This window comes from Pleurodeles waltl, chromosome 7, assembly GCF_031143425.1.
Source record: "Pleurodeles waltl isolate 20211129_DDA chromosome 7, aPleWal1.hap1.20221129, whole genome shotgun sequence".
Classification (NCBI taxonomy): Eukaryota; Metazoa; Chordata; class Amphibia; order Caudata; family Salamandridae; genus Pleurodeles; species Pleurodeles waltl.
Window position 1 is genome coordinate 874,573,192 of NC_090446.1, and position 19,305 is coordinate 874,592,496.

The following is a 19,305-nucleotide window of genomic DNA, read 5'->3' on the forward strand; positions in this document are numbered from 1 at the left end:
AGTAACATTGTGCAGGTAAACTTAGGTACAAAACCCCTAGGCTTAAATACCAAGTTCCCCTCTGTGATTTGTCCATGTTAAATGCTCGGATCTCTTAGAATCACCTGAGCACTTCTGTGACATCAATATACCACTTGTATTAGTCCACAGAAAGTCATCATCTGAGTATGGAATGGAAAGTATACACTCAGAACGTGGAAGAGGAGAGGTGCCGAAGTAAAGGACAGAATGGCAAGTTTGTACAGATCAAAAGCAGCATTAGTTCAGACAATGCAGAGACTAGCAAAATGTATCTCTGTTAGACAAGAATCTCACATAACCTTTCTTTACAAAAGTGGTTGTTTTTGCGTGCCAAATGTACATATGTGAATTATAGTCACACAACGGAAGTGGCTTAGTTTAATACGATCAGCAATTTCTCTCACCCACAGAAAAGAAGGCATTCATGCATCCTCTCTCAGTACAATGTAATTACATTATGCAATTCTCTCACTGCTGGGCGAAGAAACATCCTACACCAGTTGGTCTCGGGAGGGGAAGGCAGTGAGCAGCCAGCTCTTCCAAACACAGACGATGAATGATCGCAGCAATCCCCCTAGAAAAGAAACCTCCCACATGGATAATATGGACCCCCACCCACCCATCTACTTGTCACTCTAATTCACTCCACTACAGGCAGTTAGGCATCCACAGTGACATGGTAGAAGCAGCAGCTACAAATCACACACAACAGAAGAACACTATTCAAACACCCAATCTTACATTTACAAACCATTCCAACCAGATGCAGCAATGCATTGGAGGCATGTGTGCCATTCCTCTCACTTCTTTTTCCTCCATTACATGCCCAGGCACAGCTACATGCAATACAATAAAAGAACAAATTTGACCATTAGACAGAGCACTAAAACATTCATGTTTATGTGTCTATGTAAAGGGATTTCTAGAGCGCGCAGCTACTCAAAGGAGTGTCCCGGAGCTGCATGGTATAATCAGGGAAACCAAGGATTATGGCAACTATTGTGAGAAGAGCAATGTCTTTAGTTTTTTCTTGAAAGATGCTTCATCCTGTATATGAAGCAAATTCAGAGGTAGATTATTCAAACTCAGTGGGCTCAAAAAAAGAGAAAGATCATCCGCCAGCTTTAGCCCGACTCACTCCTGTACTCCTTGCCAGATGGTTATTGGAATAACGCAAGACTCTTCTTGGGCTATAGTGGGCAATCCTGGTCGATAAATTTTGAGGTCCTGAAAGATGGAGTGCTCTGTGCATTAGTACAGAGGACATGAAGAGAATCCGTTTTCCACAGGAACTAATGCAGATTGTGCAAAATGCATAGTAATGTGTTCTCATCTGCAGTCTGAATCTTCTCAGCAGGTACTTTGGTAGGCCCACATACAGGGCATTGGCATATTCCGGTCTGGACATAACCAATGCCCATACCACTGTGATCTTAGTTGAAACTGACAGGAAATACAATTTTTTTTTGCTATTTCTAAAATGCCTACCAATGAGATAATTTGATTGTGGAAAGACATTTTATTATCAAATGTAATCCCAATGCTTTTTACAGAGTCTGCTTGGGTGTCCAATGGACACCCCAGCAGGCCATTGAAAATCCAGATTAAGAGTGAAATTATGTTCAAAACTGAGGACCTCCCTCTTTTCGGTGTTAAACTTCAATTGATTGGGAGTCATCCCCCGAAAAACTGCAGAGAGACAGGGTTGGATGGCATTCTGTTCATTGGGCATCCCTTTGTCGAAGGCAAAAAGGATCTGGGTGTCACCCACATAGGAAATAATCTTAATTCACTTTAGCCAGGGAGGACATATAGATATTAAACATTGTGAGGCTAAGCGCAGAACCCTGAGGAACTCCTACTGAGAACCTCGGCTTTCAGAGGAGTAAGGGGATAGCCATATTACTTGACTCCTGTCCTTGAGAATGTACTTCAACCACTTCCAGGCCTTGTCTCTGATGCCAATCTCCTGAAATTGTGTGATCAGTCTGGCATGCGGAACTGTGTTGAATGCTGTCAACAGGTCCAACAATACCAGAATGCTCTATTGCCAGCATCAATGCTACCTTTATTCAGTTCAGAGACCTCCAACATTGCAGTCTCAATACTGTATCCTGTCCTAAAGCCTGATTGGCTATGATGAAAAAGCCTGTTGGTCTCTAAATAGTTAGAGAGCTGACGGTTCCCAAGTTTTTCTGCTACCTTAGAAAGTGCGGGAAGAAGGGAGACAGGCCTATAGTTGCCCGGGACATCAGGGTCCGCTCTTGACTTCTTTATCAGTGAGACAATTTTTGTCTTCTTCTAACATAAAGGAACTGTTGCAGTGGCTAAAGACTTGTTCAGTAGCACTTTCAGAATGGTGGCAATAAACTCAATACCCAAGGCCAGAATAGAGGGAGTGCACAAATCGTCAGGAGAACCAGACGTGAGGTTCAAAATGGCACTTCAGGAATTTTCGAATGTGATTTTGTAAAATTCAGGCAAAGCAGATGATGTGATTGCGTCAGGCTGATTCCAAATACCATCATCAGCTTCTAAACTCAGAGCAGCAGAAAGACTATTGTGGATGTCCTGAATTTTGTTAGGAAAAAAAGTGGCAAGTTGCTTGCGCAACTCAGCTGATGGGGCCTTTCTTCTATGTCAAGCCACAGTATCAGCAAAATCCTTTACAATCTTAAAGATTTCTCTCAGTTTATTTGCCACCTTTTTTATCCTTCCTTCAAAGTACCCTTTGTTTGTGGAATTCATGTTTATGCATTTGTTCAATGCCTTTTTGTACAGTTCTTTGGATTCTAGCTGCAATGTTTTCATGCCTTTTCTACCCTTTTGCATAGTTTTTTTTCTTGTTTCTTACCTAGGCCACACTACAAACATGCAAACTTTCGATTAAGCACAAAACATGGAGCATTATGCCAAGCTTCCACTAAAAGATATGGGGCCACATGTATCAAGCGTTTTTGCATTCACAAACGGTGCGAATCGCAAAATTCGGCTGTTTGCGAATGCAAAAATGCCTTTCACAATGTATGAAAGGCATTCGCTGTGCAATTTTAAGGAATCGCTAAAATAGTGATTCTCTATATTGGAAATAGCAAATAGAGAATTCCTATTTGCGATTTCCAAATAACATGTATCAAGCATTTCCTAAATACGAATTGGGCATTTAGGAAATGCAATTACCACAAATTAAAGTTTGGTTTTAAATGCATTTTTAAAATTGCCATGTAGTGCACACATGCCCCTAAGGCATTTGTGTGCTTTACATGTTCCTAAAAATATTTTTGGGGTGCAGCAGGGAGCCTTAGGCCCCCGGCACCCTGGGATTTGCATTTCCTAATTTGCGAATTCCTAACTGGAATTCGCAATTTGGAAAATGCAAAACCCCATAGGTGCGAATGGGGTTGGATTCTCTATTTGCGATTCAGTATTAGCATTTGCGAATTTGAAGAAATCACTATTACAGAATTGCAAATGTCATGCATTCCATTTTGCATTTCTTAAATAGTGATTTCTTAAAATTCGCTATTTAAGAAACTCAAATCGTTTTTTTTTTTTAAACATCTGGCCCTTGCTGTCTTATCGAAGGCATGTAAATGCAACTACATTTGAATAAAAAAAATACAACACAATGACCTGCTAGTGGTGTTCTAGACTTAATGCAATTTATAATTCTTATATCCCATGATATATAATTGTACATTTATGTGGAATTTATCTTATTTATTTAAAACAAAAAAATAATAAAAGGAAATACAATATTCTGCTCACAATACCATACGTTTATTTCTACCTGACTGTTGGCGAATGAATGGGGTGTAGAACTGAACCTTTAAAATGTTCAAAACGTTCAAAACGTGTTTAAAATGTTCAAAACAGCAAAATCCCCTAACCCTGCTGTCTAGTAATATTAGCACGTTTCTGGACTGATCTAAACCTCTTAAAAGACGTTCCGATAGGCCCACATTCAATCACACAGGAGAAGTCTTCAAAGGTCTTGTGGCAAGAGCTAGATGCCTTGGTAGGACTGTCTGCATTAGAAGAGCTCTGGAACCTACACTGGTTAATGCATCAGAAAAGCTGCTTGGTCCCATGACTGTCCGGTTTAGTTGTTGGAAGAGCCTAGGATTTTTTTTGTTTGATCTATTTTCTTAAGGAAGGCTGAGTGTGTGTTAATTTTCAACGACACACACTGATCAATATGTTGCCATCTAAGGGTACTCCATCAATGTGCAGAAGTACGTCAACTTTTAGTAATACAATTTGTTTTTTAACTACAATTATCATGAGCATTTGGATTGGCTATGGATGCATCTGTGACATAGAACAGAGGATGACTTTGGTGGATCGCTGCAGTGGCAAAGAAAGTTTAATGAAAAAAAGGGGAGGAGTTGTAATCCTTGCTTTGTATCACCACAGACGGAATGACCCAATTTCAAAACCTTTAGGTAAACTCTGGTTTCTCGTTCATGCCATTTCCATAACATACACCAAACAGATGTCACCGAATCCTTCATCAAAATGTTTTCAAATTATTTTTACTTCACACTCTTGGGGAAGAAAAACGTCATACAAATGACCCCAGAGATGTTACTAAGAGCCACATCTTAACTGAAAGGAGGCTGCCAGATTTCATTTTCTTCTAATTGGATTTCTTATGAATCGGTGACTACTTCATACTGGAATTTAACTGTGCACACGTCTCAGAAGAAGCTGTGTTATTCAGAGGAGGAGAGATTATTTTTATATATGGACATTTGACCTACTAGGAATCAGAGTGGATTTTTGACAATAAGGATTATGAAAATATGACAGGGCTACAATTTCAGTGGCAATTCCCCTTCCGTACAATCTCATGATTTCCTTATATGCCGTTCTGCACTCCAATTGCAGAGTTAATCTTGCAACAGTGCTTACTCTTGCAATAATATTGCTTACAAGTGACTTACTCCCCAGTCAAAGACAGTTCAGCAGCAATTCCCTTTCTGAGTAATCTCTTGATTTCTTTATGAGCCATTCTGCATTCCAATTGCAGAGTTAATCTTGCAACAGTGCTTACTCTTGCAATAATATTGCTTACAGGTGACTTACTCCCCAGTCAAAGACAGTTCAGCAGCAATTCCCTTTCTGAGTAATCTCTTGATTTCTTTATAAGCCATTCTGCATTCCAATTGCAGAGTTAATCTTGCAACAGTGATTACTCTTGCAATAATATTGCTTACAAGTGACTTACTCCCCAGTCAAAGACAGTTCAGCAGCAATTCCCTTTCTGAGTAATCGCTTGATTTCTTTATGTGCCATTCTGCATTCCAATTGCAGAGTTACTCTTGCATCAGTGCTTAGTCTTGCAATAATCTTGCGTAATGTTTAATTTGAATGATGGTTGCAGGTGGGGCTCACCAGCAGTCACTTCTGGGGGACTTATTTTTCCGCAGCAGGCTTTAACCCAGAGCAAGAAAGGAAAAAACACAAAAGGAGAGAAAGAAGGAGGAGCAGAAAGGCAAAACAACCATGACTAAGGTGGAAAACAAGAACATGCCAGATTAAGATAAAGGGGCATGGAGTGTCTGGTGGTGGATTAAATATTCATGAGGCGGAATCAAGACTATGCAGCGTTAGTATTCAGCCTGTCAACATTCAGCTGTCAGCCACTGGCTTTGAGAAAAAACTTTAGGCACTGGCACTCATTATTTTACAAGTTAAGCACTGGCAGCCTGTGCTGCCATACCCCAGTGGCCAAGCTAGCAATAAGAACAGTACACAAATGAGATTCAAACATTTATTTCAGAAGAAAATTTCACACTAAAACTTTACTCATTTGCCAACATTTCACTGCAGCCCATTCCTTTTACGGGTTACAGGACAACAGCTCAGCCCCCTAAGGAGGGTTACAAACTCAACAGCTACTAAAACATACATATCGCATAACATCTGAAAATATAGATTTATTTTAAGTTTAATTTTGTTCTAGGAAAAAGCCATCAATTGACATCTGGTTCAGTACCAATCTGTCCATGAGTGTTTCCCTGCTACAGGCTGCCAGTCCTAAACGCCTACTCTTGCTAAGGCTACAAAAGTATCCTGAAAAAAACGTGAATAGTTGGTATGTCAAAATAAAAACACAGACACAAAAACCAGCAACAACACGTTTACGCTTGTTTTTATGGGTGTTTTACTCATTTTTTAAATATTTTGTTTACATATTTAAGTGTACTTTGTGTCCATTGTACTACCTGCCCTCTTCTCTTTTTCAAATAGGTGATCCATTCACCCCTTTTATTCTGCACTTTTAGGTTCTGTCTTTTTGTTTTTCTGTCTTTTCTTTTCAAATTTGTCTTGCTCTACCTTGTCAAATGTATTTGAACAACGGGAATGCCACATGGGTGTTACGTAGTGCATCCAAAGGGGGGGAACACCAGTCAATCATTGCTTTAAATTGGACTCTCTTACAATGCTTTAGTTGCCTTTTGACTGATTGCCCTTTGCTTCAATGTAGCTGTATATACTTGTAACACAGATGAGCCCTCCTATGATGCATGGGTGACCTAAGATGCAAGTGAACTCAAATGAGGTCTGAATTATAAATACTCCAACAGGAATCCACATTTTGATTTAACAGTGTGTCCACTTTCATTTTTACAGCCTACAATACGATGGGTTTTCCCAAGAAGCCAGGCTAGGTTTAGCACGGTCTCTTTGTGATATGAAAGATGCATGTGGTTGACTGAGGCAAAGTGAAACTTAGCCCCAGCTCACCATCAGTAAGAACTTTCACAGACCATTTCCCACACCAGACTCGGCTCTCTGCAATTTGTTTAAATGTTGTTTATGTATAAATGGCCCAAGATGCCATGCAGTGGTGCCTTAAGGCCCAGTTATGTAAAAAAGTGGTATTTGGTAGGGAAACCATACTTGACGCATTCAATCAAGCTTCAATGGTTCAAACCATGCAGTAATCATATATATGTAAAATAGTTTGTGACAGTGAGGATGGAAAAATACCTGCATTCAAGACATGCAAAACATTTTAGGGCAGAACTAGTGACTATGCTACCCTTTTCATACAACTGTGGAATGCCCAATTAGCAAGCATATTACTGGACTCTCAATAAAAGCCGGTGGCCTGTGTTCAGATTTTTTGCATGAAATAGGTTTGCAGGAGGACAGTGGATTAAGAAATCTATTGCTTTCTTTTAAATAAAAGAGTCACTTTCCATTCATTACGCTGCCGGTTTGAGGAACCAGTGAGGATTTCTATACATAAATTGCTGGTGGCATTGGAATAAAATAAACATAAAAAAAAGAGACTAATCAAAGAAAGCCAAAAATATGCATATGGGCAACTTGAAGGAAAATCATTATGTACAAAGGACCAGAAAATATTAAATTAGGAAGAAACAGGTACAACTTTCATCCCTCGGCACGTTCTACCGTTAGTGAGATTTATTTTTCCATTAGCAGCCTACCCCCCAGGCTCCTCCTTGGGTGTTAGTATTTTTACAGTTCAGAGGGGAGCCCTGGTGGGATACTGTGGAGTAGAAGTGCCAGCAGGAGGGAGAGCAGGCAGATTGGTAGAGGGCCGAGGTGAGAAAAGGAGGTTGGTACAGATCTCTCATTATTCTTTGGGAAAGCCCTCTTCCTCGTCACTGATGTGTGTCTTCTCTTCAGACAGGCCACTCTCATCGATGTTCTCCAGCTCGTGGGCATGCTGTATCTCTAGCTCAGCCAGGTTGACGGTTGGTAGGGTGTTCTGTTCAGGGTAGATCCAGGGTTTGAACCCAGGGTTGTGCTTTCGTTTCCAGTCCTGGTACTTCAAGCCGGCTTTATAGATTTTCTTCATTGCCTATGAAATAGAAGATCAATTAAACGTTTTGCAAATCTTTCTAACTATAGCTACCAAGGACAATTATTAAGGTAAACAGTGCATTAAGTGCCATGAAGGAGATGTCAATTGCCTAAGATCATATGATGCGTCGACTGAGGATACATTTACAAGCTTGGATGAAAATTAGACTCAAGGTGTGGATCCCACCCTTTCACCATTTTGACTGGTCTGCTCTGGTCAGAGGAAATACCTGGCTCCACTGTAACCTTTACACTGTTTGGTTCTGGAGAAACCTTCTGAGAAAAGGAGCATGCTGCAAATGGGATGTTGTTCAGGATAGGTAAGACCAGATAACTAAAATCATAATACCAAGGTTTTGGAATCAATATTCCAGAATATGAAGCGTTCAAGAAATTCAAGGCCAGATGAAAAATCTGTTCAAGAGAATGACAACATAATACACAAGGTACACAGTGTGGACACTTAGTGGTCAGCAGATGGAGTACACTGGTCTCTACGTAAAGACAAGAGTTACATGCAGCCACACACTTTGCTCCATGCTTTTATTAATGTACCTTATGAGGATTGCACAGACATTGTTTATCATGAGCTAATGTTTAGCTCATTGCATATTTTTACTACTCTAGTTGAGCAAACAGGAATATTATTTCACAACTCCACCCCTGACTTTTCTTGGCATATAGAAAATACTGCAGAGTGGTAGTCCAGTACACCCCTTTGTACGCCAACGCATGCGGCACCTGTTAAGGAACGATAAAAGGGCATCCCAAATTACACCTGCTTTGTGGAGTGTTATGAACACTATGTTTGTGTACCTCTATGTTTGTGTACCACGACTCATGTGGTTGGAAAACAAACGCAATGTCTAGTACATTTGCTTTGCAAAAGGCCAAATGATCTATTGCACTTTGAAACCACAAAGCTTCACACTGAATTTCCAGATAGTTTACCATTAAACAGTAACACATGTTTTCCATGCACATAAAGGTGCCCAGTTCAGATACTTAGGCACATTCATGCTCATGCAGATTATGTCTGTATCTCTCTTTGAAGATACGGCCTGTTGTGCACTAACCCATTCCTTAGCGATGTATCACAAGGATAAAGAACCTCAAAATGTACAACACATTGAGAAAACACTACACACAGGAAACACTTACGAATCGACCTAACCCTAGACAAGTAATCCTGCCGAGGAGAATTCTAAAGACAGCATAAGAGAATCATTGTAGAGACCTAGTGGATAACTTGGATCGTTCTCATTTCATTTGTGTATTATTATTTTATTTGGGGTTTTGTGAAGTGCTACTAGCCGCCTTGGATTTAGAGCTAACTGGAGCTGGACTCTATTTGGACATCCAGGACCCTCAGCAAGAGGCACTATGGCACCAGAAAGCACGTTACTGTTCAAAGAGGACTAACACCAGCTGCACTCTGGGTACACCAGTTCCCTAGTTATCCCCCAAACACCAACACACAGGACCAAGAGTACTAAATGGTTGTCTAAACAGGATACCCAGCTATGTTCCCTCTTCTAATTGTCTCCCTTGACATGTCCACTGCAAATGAGTCGCAGGCACTTCTGTCAAATTGAAGGCAGTAAGAGCTGTGGTTTCTCTCATTGCTGGATGCTGAGTAGAGGGAAACCAAGATAGTGGCCTTTTGAGTTTACTGGTCGCTCCAGGTTCCTGCTGTATTTTCTCATTGCAAATTCATTGACACATTCTTCTACATCCAAAGTATAAGCACTCAGCTCATTCACCTGACTAATCACCATACTCCTCTCCAAGGTGCTAGGAGATATCCTCTATTATCCTACACCTTGGCTGTGATCATAGCCCCAGCATCCATGCAGCAAAAAGGGACATTCATGCACTTGTGATCTGGCACACCAGATCACAATCACACTCATTCTCTCACTAAGCCAGCATTCTGCCATGTGGGCCTAACAGAAAACTGAATCAAAGGATGCAGGACATCTTTATAAGCATGTAAGTTTCAACCAATCCCAAGACAACATGGCCATGAAAAGTAATTCTTCAAATGTCATGAAGGACTCTTCTTGGCAACGAGGTAATACTCGGAATATGGGCTGGGCTTGAGAGGAGACCCCTGGCACGTATTTGAATATCGGAGGATGTTTTCTGAAGCTTCCTTGAAAATATTTCTTCTGATGTGAATTCACTGAAAGTGGTGGACATTTAGGTAATTTGAGGAGACATTTAGAAAAGTAAGTGACTGCCGTACATCCAGCTTTAAGAATAAGAGGAATGGGTTATGGACAATAAAGGCCCAAAGTGAAGACCACCAGCACCAGGAAGTGCAACCACCAAGAAAGTATTGGTAGTTTGGAAATGTAAGGTTTGATCTACTGGCAGCATTTTATAAAGCCTCCACCACTCAACTGGGTCTTTTGTCGCTGGTCTAAAAATTGAGTAGACAAAAAGACTAGTCAGACAGACGTTTGTCCAGAGGCAAGGTGATCCAGATAAATGAGGACTGGACTAAAAAAAAGAGCAGCTGCCTTTGGTTGTAAATTTAGTAAAGCTTTGTCACACTCTGTTGCAGCAGTAGCAGTTCTACATCTGAAACTTTCTGACTTACAGGGTGTCAATATTCATGAACTAAAAGCTCAATTTAGTGGCCTTCTTGGGAGTAACTGCAGTTCTGTTGGAGCTGTAAGAAGTCACCGGGGCACGAAATAGAAGACCTATGACTTAGCTGGGGCTATCTATTTTGTTCATTTACATCGGTTTAGGAAGGAACATAGGTACTCTGCAAAAGTACAGAACCTAAATTAAAACACAAAGGCCTACAAACTCTCTGGTTCTTACAAAGAAGAAAACTTCACAGCACCCTGCTCATAAATGGTGACCCTTCCCCAGCACAATATCCGAATGGCAGACTATAATGCAAAGATTGTACATCTACGCTCCATCCATGGACGCCATTGCTATTGGGTTCTCCTGGTTTAGAAAGCGCAGAATCAATTACTATTTATGCAGTTTGCTGTAAATGGAACCTCAACTTCGTTTTTTATGGCTGGAGATACCCCATTCCCCAGAGATTCACAGATATTTTTAATAACTGATTTGCATAATAGTTTTGTGTTACAAAAGCAACAACCAAGTTTAGATGCACTGATGGTTATGCTTACCTTGGGGGCTACAAACTGGGAAACCTTGTTCACCACCCACTTTGGCAAAGAGCCTGCAAAGAAAAATGTTCAGAGATTAGGAAGCCACATATTTTTGACACAATATAAAAGAAATGCCCACATAAAACCACCTGCTGACAGTTCATTGCTTGATGGCCAGATCTGCCGAATTAGGAGCTGGGGAACCAAGTTTGAGTATCGGCGTCGGCTCAACATCCTGTGATTCTGGGCGAATTACATAATCTCCCCATGCCTACAAAAAATGAATGTGTTCTTGTGTAATGTAACTGGTGCTGATGTAAAGAGCTGCAACACCTTAGGGTAAAGCTCACGCTATGTAAACCTGCAAAAAAGTAGTATACTCATCCATCGTAAAACGTGTTCATACTTATAAATGTCAAAGCAATCAAATATTTTGCACTCAAAACGGCTTCAAATAAGAGCGAAAAAAAAAAAAAAAAAAAAAAGAATGTTGGATCTGGTGTTCCTGGAAACCAGAATTCCAAAAATATTTCGGCCCTGTTTTTGGCATGAGCATTATTGTGAGAGAATCAAATGCATCTGAACATGGAAAAAGATGATTTGATCCTTTTGAGTGGTTCCAGCTAGAACTCATTATTTCTTGCTAGGTTTTTAATTGAATGCAAGATCAAGGTCCGCCTTTAGAATTTACTCTCAACTGTAAATTAGCAGAGCTTCTACCTAGCAGACCTGCAATTCCCGTTCCTCATTTAACTGCTAATTGTTTGACGGAGCAAGCTCAGCTGGCTCTGCTGTCGAAAACCTATGACCTGTCAACCTATTTGCCAAAGGGCCACTGAGTTAACATATCAGAATGCCCACCCTATCCACAGCGGGCCTTCCAATGCATATTTTTCGTGCCTAGGACTGCCATGCGAGGGTCAGTGGACCAAGACAGCAAACATTAAAAATTAACCTAACACTGCAGTGATCAAAAATTGTTACCACACCACACATGCACTTACCATGCATATAATGCACCAACATTGGCCTTTACAACGCGTTGTATTATAATAGGGGTCTTTACTATGCATTGTTTGTGGTAACAGCCGATAGTCATATATTTTTATCATCATGAAGAGCAATTTTCTTTAGGCCATTTAAACTCCTTTCCCAATCCACTTCTTCTACCCTTAAAATGTTCTTACTACCGCCTACCCTTACCCATCCCTGAACCTTAAAATCCCTAACAAAGTGCTTACTATCCCATTCCCTTACCCGTCCTGAATGCTAAAAAAAGATTACTTCCTCCTGCACTTAACTATCCCTGAACCCTAAAACCTCCTTATACCCTTAGCCATCTGTGAACTCTCAAAATCCCTTACTAAACCATACTACTACTTATTCCTGGACCCTAAAATCCCTTATGCCCAGTTTCCTAAGACCAAAAGAACCCTTACTACTCTATACCCTTAACCATATGAAAACCATAATATCCTAAAAACCCTTTACTACTCTGTAATCTAACCCATCCTGAACCCTAAAAACTCCTTACTATTCCGTACCCTTATCCCTGAACCCTGAAAACTCTTGCTACCCCTTGGCCATTCCTGAACCCTAAAATCCTTGCTATACCTTACCCATGCCTGAATACTAAAACAGCATGCTAGTTTATAAAAAAAAGCCCATAATCTTACCCATCCCTAATCCCTTAAAAGCCCTTATATCCCATACTTCCTCTAATTCCCTTATTTAATATAATTAAAAAATATATATATCTGTTAGGAAAAGCCCTGTGGTTTTAAAGCGCCAGAAAATAGCACGTATGTTACTTATCTTTGTGGTAGTCAGGGCCGGCTTTAGCGCTGGTGGTGCCCCGTGCGACAGACTTTTTTGGCAACCCCCACCCCATGACCACCTCCTCAGATTTACTCACTACCACCCAGCAAATGTGCCCCTCACCTCTCCATAGCCTCCCTTTCACAAACATTAATTTGTTGTAAAACGCTTGTAAAGGCCTGCTTTACTAATCTACTCAGCCATCCACATAAAATATAGTCCTGTTCTTTGCAGCAAGCATATTAACCCTCTATGCTACTTTATGGGAGTCAAAGCTGCCGCTAGACAAAATCTAGCAGGAACGTTAATCACAAGAGGTATCTAGACATTTTGTTTCCTGAAGACTGCTAAACACAGTGCCCCCTGAGGTCAGCGCCCCCCAATCCAGGTCAGCATCTGGTGCGGTCGCACTGCCCTAAAGGTGGCCCTGATGGTAGTATCCCTCAGGTTATCAAACGAAGTATCCAAAAAACAATCAGACCTGCTATTCAATTACTGCTAGAATTTATTTATGTCACCTCAGCACCTTGATCTAGCAAGTCCACTGATTTCTGAAAATCCTTTAACAAGGACTGGATGGCAGCATCATGAGAATCAGAACGTGGCCTTTTACAATATGAAGGTGTGGTGTCAGGTTCCCGGGGTAGTAGGCCATCACACGTGGGGGAAACCAAGGAGGCACCGCCATGTATTAGTGGTTATGTGCGGGTGCACGACTAACTGAACAGTCTCACCCTTGCGCTTTTAATTGGCAGAATGTGCAGCACGCTGGAACAAACCGAACCCGCATGCAGGTAGGTGCAGACAACTGAAGGAGCAAGCATATCGGGGCAGTACTAGATTACATCCCTCCCCAATGTCACTGAAAATAAAATAAAGACATGGCTAAACAGACATTTTGTAAATATGGTTACAAACACTATGAACTTTTGGCATATGAATTACTGGGTCATAGATAACCTAATCTTTTGCTAGAATCAGCTTACAGTTCTCTGGGAGGCTCACACCAGGAAATTGGTAGATGCCACTGCAGCGGTGTCTTCTGCGAGTCTCTTGGTGGCACTCAGACTTGACCTTGACCCCTCTGGACAGTAAGGGCCTCTTGCCAGATCATGGCAAGAGGGTGAGGCAGTCACACAGGCGTTAGTCATTGGTTCCATGGGGCAGTGTGTGGGGGATAGGGCTTGTTCTCGGATTGTTCCTCGGGCTCTCTTAAAGAATGATATGTTCTGGGTGATCTCTTAACCCTGGCGACGGGTGATGGTCATGGTGCCCTGTCTCTTGACAATGACCCGGGAGTGACATTCAAAGGGTAGACAGTAATTGCTTCCGGGATATTGATCTTTCATGAACACTGAATCACCAGATTGGATGTTTGAAGACCGAGCTCTTTGAGTGGTTTTGGCTCGGTTGTTGGCCTCCTTCCAACTTATAAAAATCTGCCAATCATCAATGGGCCTAGGTTTCCACTTGGGGTGATGGGGAACAGAGTCAGTAACTACTCGTCCCATGCTAGAGTGTCCTGGAGCTTGGCCTGTGGTGTGGGGTTCGTTGATATTCTCTAAGATAGCCTTCCCCATGCTTTGTTAGTTGGCATGAGCAATGCAGATCACCTTTTTTAGAGTATGCATGAAGGTTTCTACTTCTCTGTGACCCTGTAGCCAGTGGGGCGTTATCTTCCGGTGTTTGATGCCACATTACCAGAAGTATTTAGGGAAGTCTTCGCTTTGAAAAGGCAGCCTGTTGTCTATTTTTACCTCTTTTATCAAGCCATTAGTAGCTGTCATGTTTTTCATCTTTGTAATGACATTGGAGGCTGCCTGGGTTGGGATATTTGCTGTAATCGTCTATGGGGACGAGAATGTAACGTCCAACTGGGAGATGCCCAAAGTCTAAGCTGGTGCACTCTTAAGGCTATTAGAGACCTAGGGCCATATGTACGAACGCTTTCTCCCATAGACACAGAATGGGTAAAAACCTTTGCTACATCTGGCCCCTAGTTCGGTAAGTACTGTGGCTGGCACATGGGAGGATCCAGATACTTGACACCAATGGCAGGATCTTACTGCTGTTTCAACCATTTCGTCTCTGTGAAGGAGATATACTTTGGTTCTGAGTCTGTTCTTGGTATTGACTTTGCCCTGGTGACCTTGATGGCCAGGTTGTAGTATTTGGTCCGTTTAGCTGTGGGGTATAACCAGATGGGGCCCTTTTTGTACACACCGTTCTGAATCTGTAGTAAGTTTGTGGTGAACATTGAATTGTGAATGTTGAGTCCTTTCACCTTCGGGGTCCTTTGTGACAGGTGTGCCTTTAGTGTGTGCCATTTGCCTACTTGGACTGTGGCGATGACCATTTGTCGGCACTCGTCAGCTTGGGTGGTGGACAGGATGGTGTTGAAAGAAGATGGGAGTGGCCTGGACCTTTCAGCGATATATGGGAAGTACTCCTCAATCTCCACAGCTTCTTCTGCTTCTTTTTGTGTGTCCTCTTGAGGGTGGTCGAGAGGTAGTTCACTGGGTTGTTTGAACCCGACCGATATTCCACTTTGCAATCAAACTCTTGTAGCTGGAGCAAACACTTCTTGGCTTGGATGCGAAGCCTTGAAAGAGGGACACAAGAGGCTTGTAGCCAGTTATGACTACAAACAGATGTCCATAGATGTTCAAGTGGAAGTGTCTACAGGCCCAATGTATGGCAATGGCCTCCTTATCAATTTGAGGCCTCTGTTCTGTTTCTGTGAGTGGTCTGCTGGTGTACGCCACAGGACCTCAGTCTTCATGCAGCTGTTGTTGCATAAGGACTGCTCCTAGTCCTTTGGGGCTTGCATTAACTGACAGTTGTCAGTTTCAGCAGGCTGAACTACAAGAGGGTGGTATTGGTTGAAAGGGCTTGTTTAGTCAGCTGGAATGTTTCATCTTGTGCAGCTCCCCAAGTCCATGGGGTGTTGGCTTTTGTGAGTTCACAGTCCCATAAAGTATGAACCGCCCACAATAGTTCACGATGCCTAGGAAGCTTTGGACTTCTGACAAGTTGGTGGGTGGAGGAACTTCTTGTACATCACGCACCTTCTTGGGGTCTGGCGCTACTCCGTTGGCTGAAAAGGTGTGGCCGAAAAACTGATTTGCTGTCTCAGGAATTTGCATTTTTCTCGATGGAGGGTCAACGCAGAGTCTCTGATTTTTTTGAGGACTCCCCTCAAGTATTCATGGTGTTCCTTTACGGACTTAGCGAAGATGAAGATGTCATCACTGACTTTAATGACTCTTGATAAGCCGGTGAGCATTTCTTGGATGGTGTTTTGGAAAACTTCAGCTGTACTGGATATTCCGAAGTTGAGGTGATGGTACCGACATGGGTTGAAAATGTGGTTATGTACTTGGAGTCAGAGTGGAGCGGGAACTGGTGGCATCCTGAGTGAAGGTCAACCTTTGAGAACCCCTTTGCCCCATTTAGCTCTCCTAGAATGTCATCAACAGTTTGGGTTAGAGGACATTTGCTACATTTATGAGCCTCATGCCCACACAAATGTGAAATTCTCCAGGTTGTTTTTGTTTCTTGACAACCACAACTGGGGATACCCATGGTGCTGGGTCACGTACCTTTTCAATTATGCCTGCTTGCTCAAGCTTCCAAAAGTTCTTCTTCCACTTTCGGCCTGAGGTGGAATGTGATTTGTCTATGCTGCAGAGCTACCAGTTGAATGGATCAATCAATGTGTAGCTTGAATTCCTTGACTTTTAAGCAACCAATCGTTAATAAAACATTATCAAAACTCAGCCAGGATGTTTTACAGCTCTTCTACTTGTGTCCCAAATGTATAAGAGATCACATTTAGGGTTTCCTCTGTTTGGCCACTGACCAGCATGCCATGACCTCCATTACCTACGTAAATGTTGGTTTCTGATGGATACAACTACCTGTGGATTCCTCACCTAATGAATACTCCCATGGCGCCAGCATTCGACGGAAATCTTCTTACTAGTCTCTGCACGTCGACGAGGACGTCACTCTAGCCTACGCGACGCCGTCTGACGTCATACAGGCAATAAGAGGTCCTCGACGACGTGCGGACGTCAGTTCCCTTTTTTCCGTGCATTCGAAACGGTTATCTTCGAGGGAGCAACTGTTACTTTTTTGGTTACAGTGTATTTTTGCTGCGTAGTCTTTCGCTGTGGTAATAATGTCGCAGAGAAAGTCTGGATTTAAGCCTTGTCGTGAGTGTGGAGGCAAGATGTCGGTGACGGATCCTCATTCCGATTGCCTTTGGTGTTTGAGCTCCGACCACGACGTCTCGACTTGTGATTCATGCCAGCACATGAATCCAAAGGCCCTCAAGGAACGTGAGGCGAAGCTGTTTATGGCTAAATCGAAGGAGAAGCATCACAAGAAGTCTTCTTCTCCAAGACATCGGCGTCATCGAGACTCCCGGCGCCGTAGAGAATCTCGGCGTCATTCGAAGGAGACTCGTTCCAGGTCTTCGGATCGGCGCCGAAGGACATGGGAGATCAGTCCCACGGTTACGCCGCATCCTTCGACGCCGTTGCCCTCTCCGGCGTCTCCAACTTCACCTGGACAGGCGTCGGTGATTGAGGTATTGGAGCCTCAGGTGTTTTCTCCGGCGCAGATGCCGAGGCCGGCGTCGGGGTCGCCTCCGAGACAGGCACCTCAGTATCCGGCTTTTCCCACCCCTGGAGCCGATAGTTCCGCATTCTTGAATGCGATGTATGCCATCTTCCAACAGATGGCTCCAGGGGGTGCTCCGGCTGGGCCTTTGGCCTTTTCTTTGGGTGATCCTGCGCCTCTTCGGCCGGCACCCTTTATGCCCTTTCTCCCTTTTGGGAACGTGGGCTCGGCGCCAGTGTCGGCGCCGGTGGCCGCTCCGGTGGCTTCAGAAGGATTGGCCCCGGGGATTTCCATCCCGTCGACGTCGAAGTCGGGATTTCGGCCTGTGACTCCGGTGGGTCCATCTGCTTCAGCTGCTCTTTTGTCGGCGCCGAAGTTACCTGTGGCGCCGGACGCGGCGTCGGTGGCTTCTGAAGATCGGCGCCGATCTTCGACTTCGGCGGAGGCATTGTCGACTCCGCGTATTGAACAGCGACTTCATTCCAGGAGACGTGCTCTCCGTGTATTAGAAGAGCAGGAGTACCAACGAGCCCTGGAGGAAGGAGAGCTAGAGGACTCGGGTGATGGGCTGCGTGGACTGGAGTCGGCCAGTGGGCTGGACACTTCCCCTGAGTGGGATCTTTCGTCCCCGGGGGAATATACTGAGGAGGCTGCTTCCTTTCATGCAGTGGTACGGAAGGCAGCTAGTTTTTTGGACCTGCCTTTGCCGGTGGTGGAGGCTAAACAAAACCTTTTAACAGAGGTGCTACATCCGGCCTCAGCTGCGGCGGAGCCTCTGTTGCCATTTAATGACGCTCTGCTGGATCCGGTGATAGAGGTGTGGAAGAGGCCGGCATCTTCCCCAGCAGTTCTCAGAGCCGTGGCCAGGAGGTATCGGGCGGCTCCGACTGACCCTGGGTTTCTATCTAGGCACCCTACGCCGGAGAGCTTGGTGGTGCAGGCCTCCTGTTCATCCAAGTCAGCGCCTGGTTCTTTCCCGACGGTGCCTGGGGACAGAGATTCAAAGAAGCGAGAGGCGCAGTCGAAGAAGATTTTTTCGTCCTGCAGTCTGGCGTTAAAAGCCACCAATGCAACCTGTATCCAGGGGAGGTATATTCATGCTCTGATGGATGACATTTCCTCATCGTTTACAGAGCTTCCCCAGGGTCTTTTGGATCTTGTCTCAAATGCTCAGGCTGCTGCGACCCAGATTATCCAGACGGGACTGGATACCACCGACTCGGTAGCCAGAGCAATGGGCACAACTGTGGTGGCAAGGAGACAGGCCTGGCTCCGTAACTCGGGCTTTTCTGCAGATGTACAGTCCACATTGTTGGATCTCCCGTTTGATGGGGACAAACTGTTTGGAGCCAAGGCTGATTCGGCCTTGGAACGTTTTAAGGAAAGCAGGGCCACGGCTAAGTCGTTAGGGCTCCAAGCTCCTTCTTCCACGGCCTCTTCCAGATTTTTCAGGAGGTTTCGTGGATTTGGGCGTGGCTCTTCCTCCTCTTCCTTTCGGGGAAGATATCAGCAACCTGCCTCTTCCCATCCCTATAGATCTTTCAGGGGGAGAGGTAGGGTCCGCACCAGAGGAGCCTCTCAGCAGCACTCTGCCTCTTCCTCATCCTCTGGCGGGGTGCAGCAGGGGAAGCAGCCTTAGGCTTCCACCATTTCCCACTCACTCCTCTCCTGTAGGGGGAAGATTACAGCATTTTCTCACCAAATGGAAGACTGTTACAACGGACACTTGGGTTCTCAGTATTGTGGGAAAAGGCTACACCCTTCCCTTTCGGGAGTTCCCGCCCCTCATCCCGCCCCGCCCTTCTTATTGTTCAGAAGAACACCTCCTGTTGCTAGAACAGGAGGTACAAGCCCTCCT

At 43.7% G+C, this 19,305-nt stretch overlaps 1 protein-coding gene across 2 annotated transcripts in view; it reads right to left on the reverse strand.

The window, feature by feature from the left end:
• Positions 1–5,783: 5,783 nt before the first annotated feature.
• Positions 5,784–19,305, reverse strand: part of LOC138245677 (START domain-containing protein 10-like) — a 226,587-nt gene continuing 213,065 nt past the window's right edge. For both annotated transcript variants that reach the window (XM_069199488.1, XM_069199489.1), the window contains exons 5-6: positions 11,022–11,074; positions 5,784–7,861 (exon numbers count right to left, since the gene is read on the reverse strand). In XM_069199488.1, coding sequence (XP_069055589.1) covers positions 7,634–7,861; positions 11,022–11,074 — 281 coding nt within the window. In that variant the 3' untranslated portion in view covers positions 5,784–7,633. The remainder of the gene's footprint in view (positions 7,862–11,021; positions 11,075–19,305) is intronic.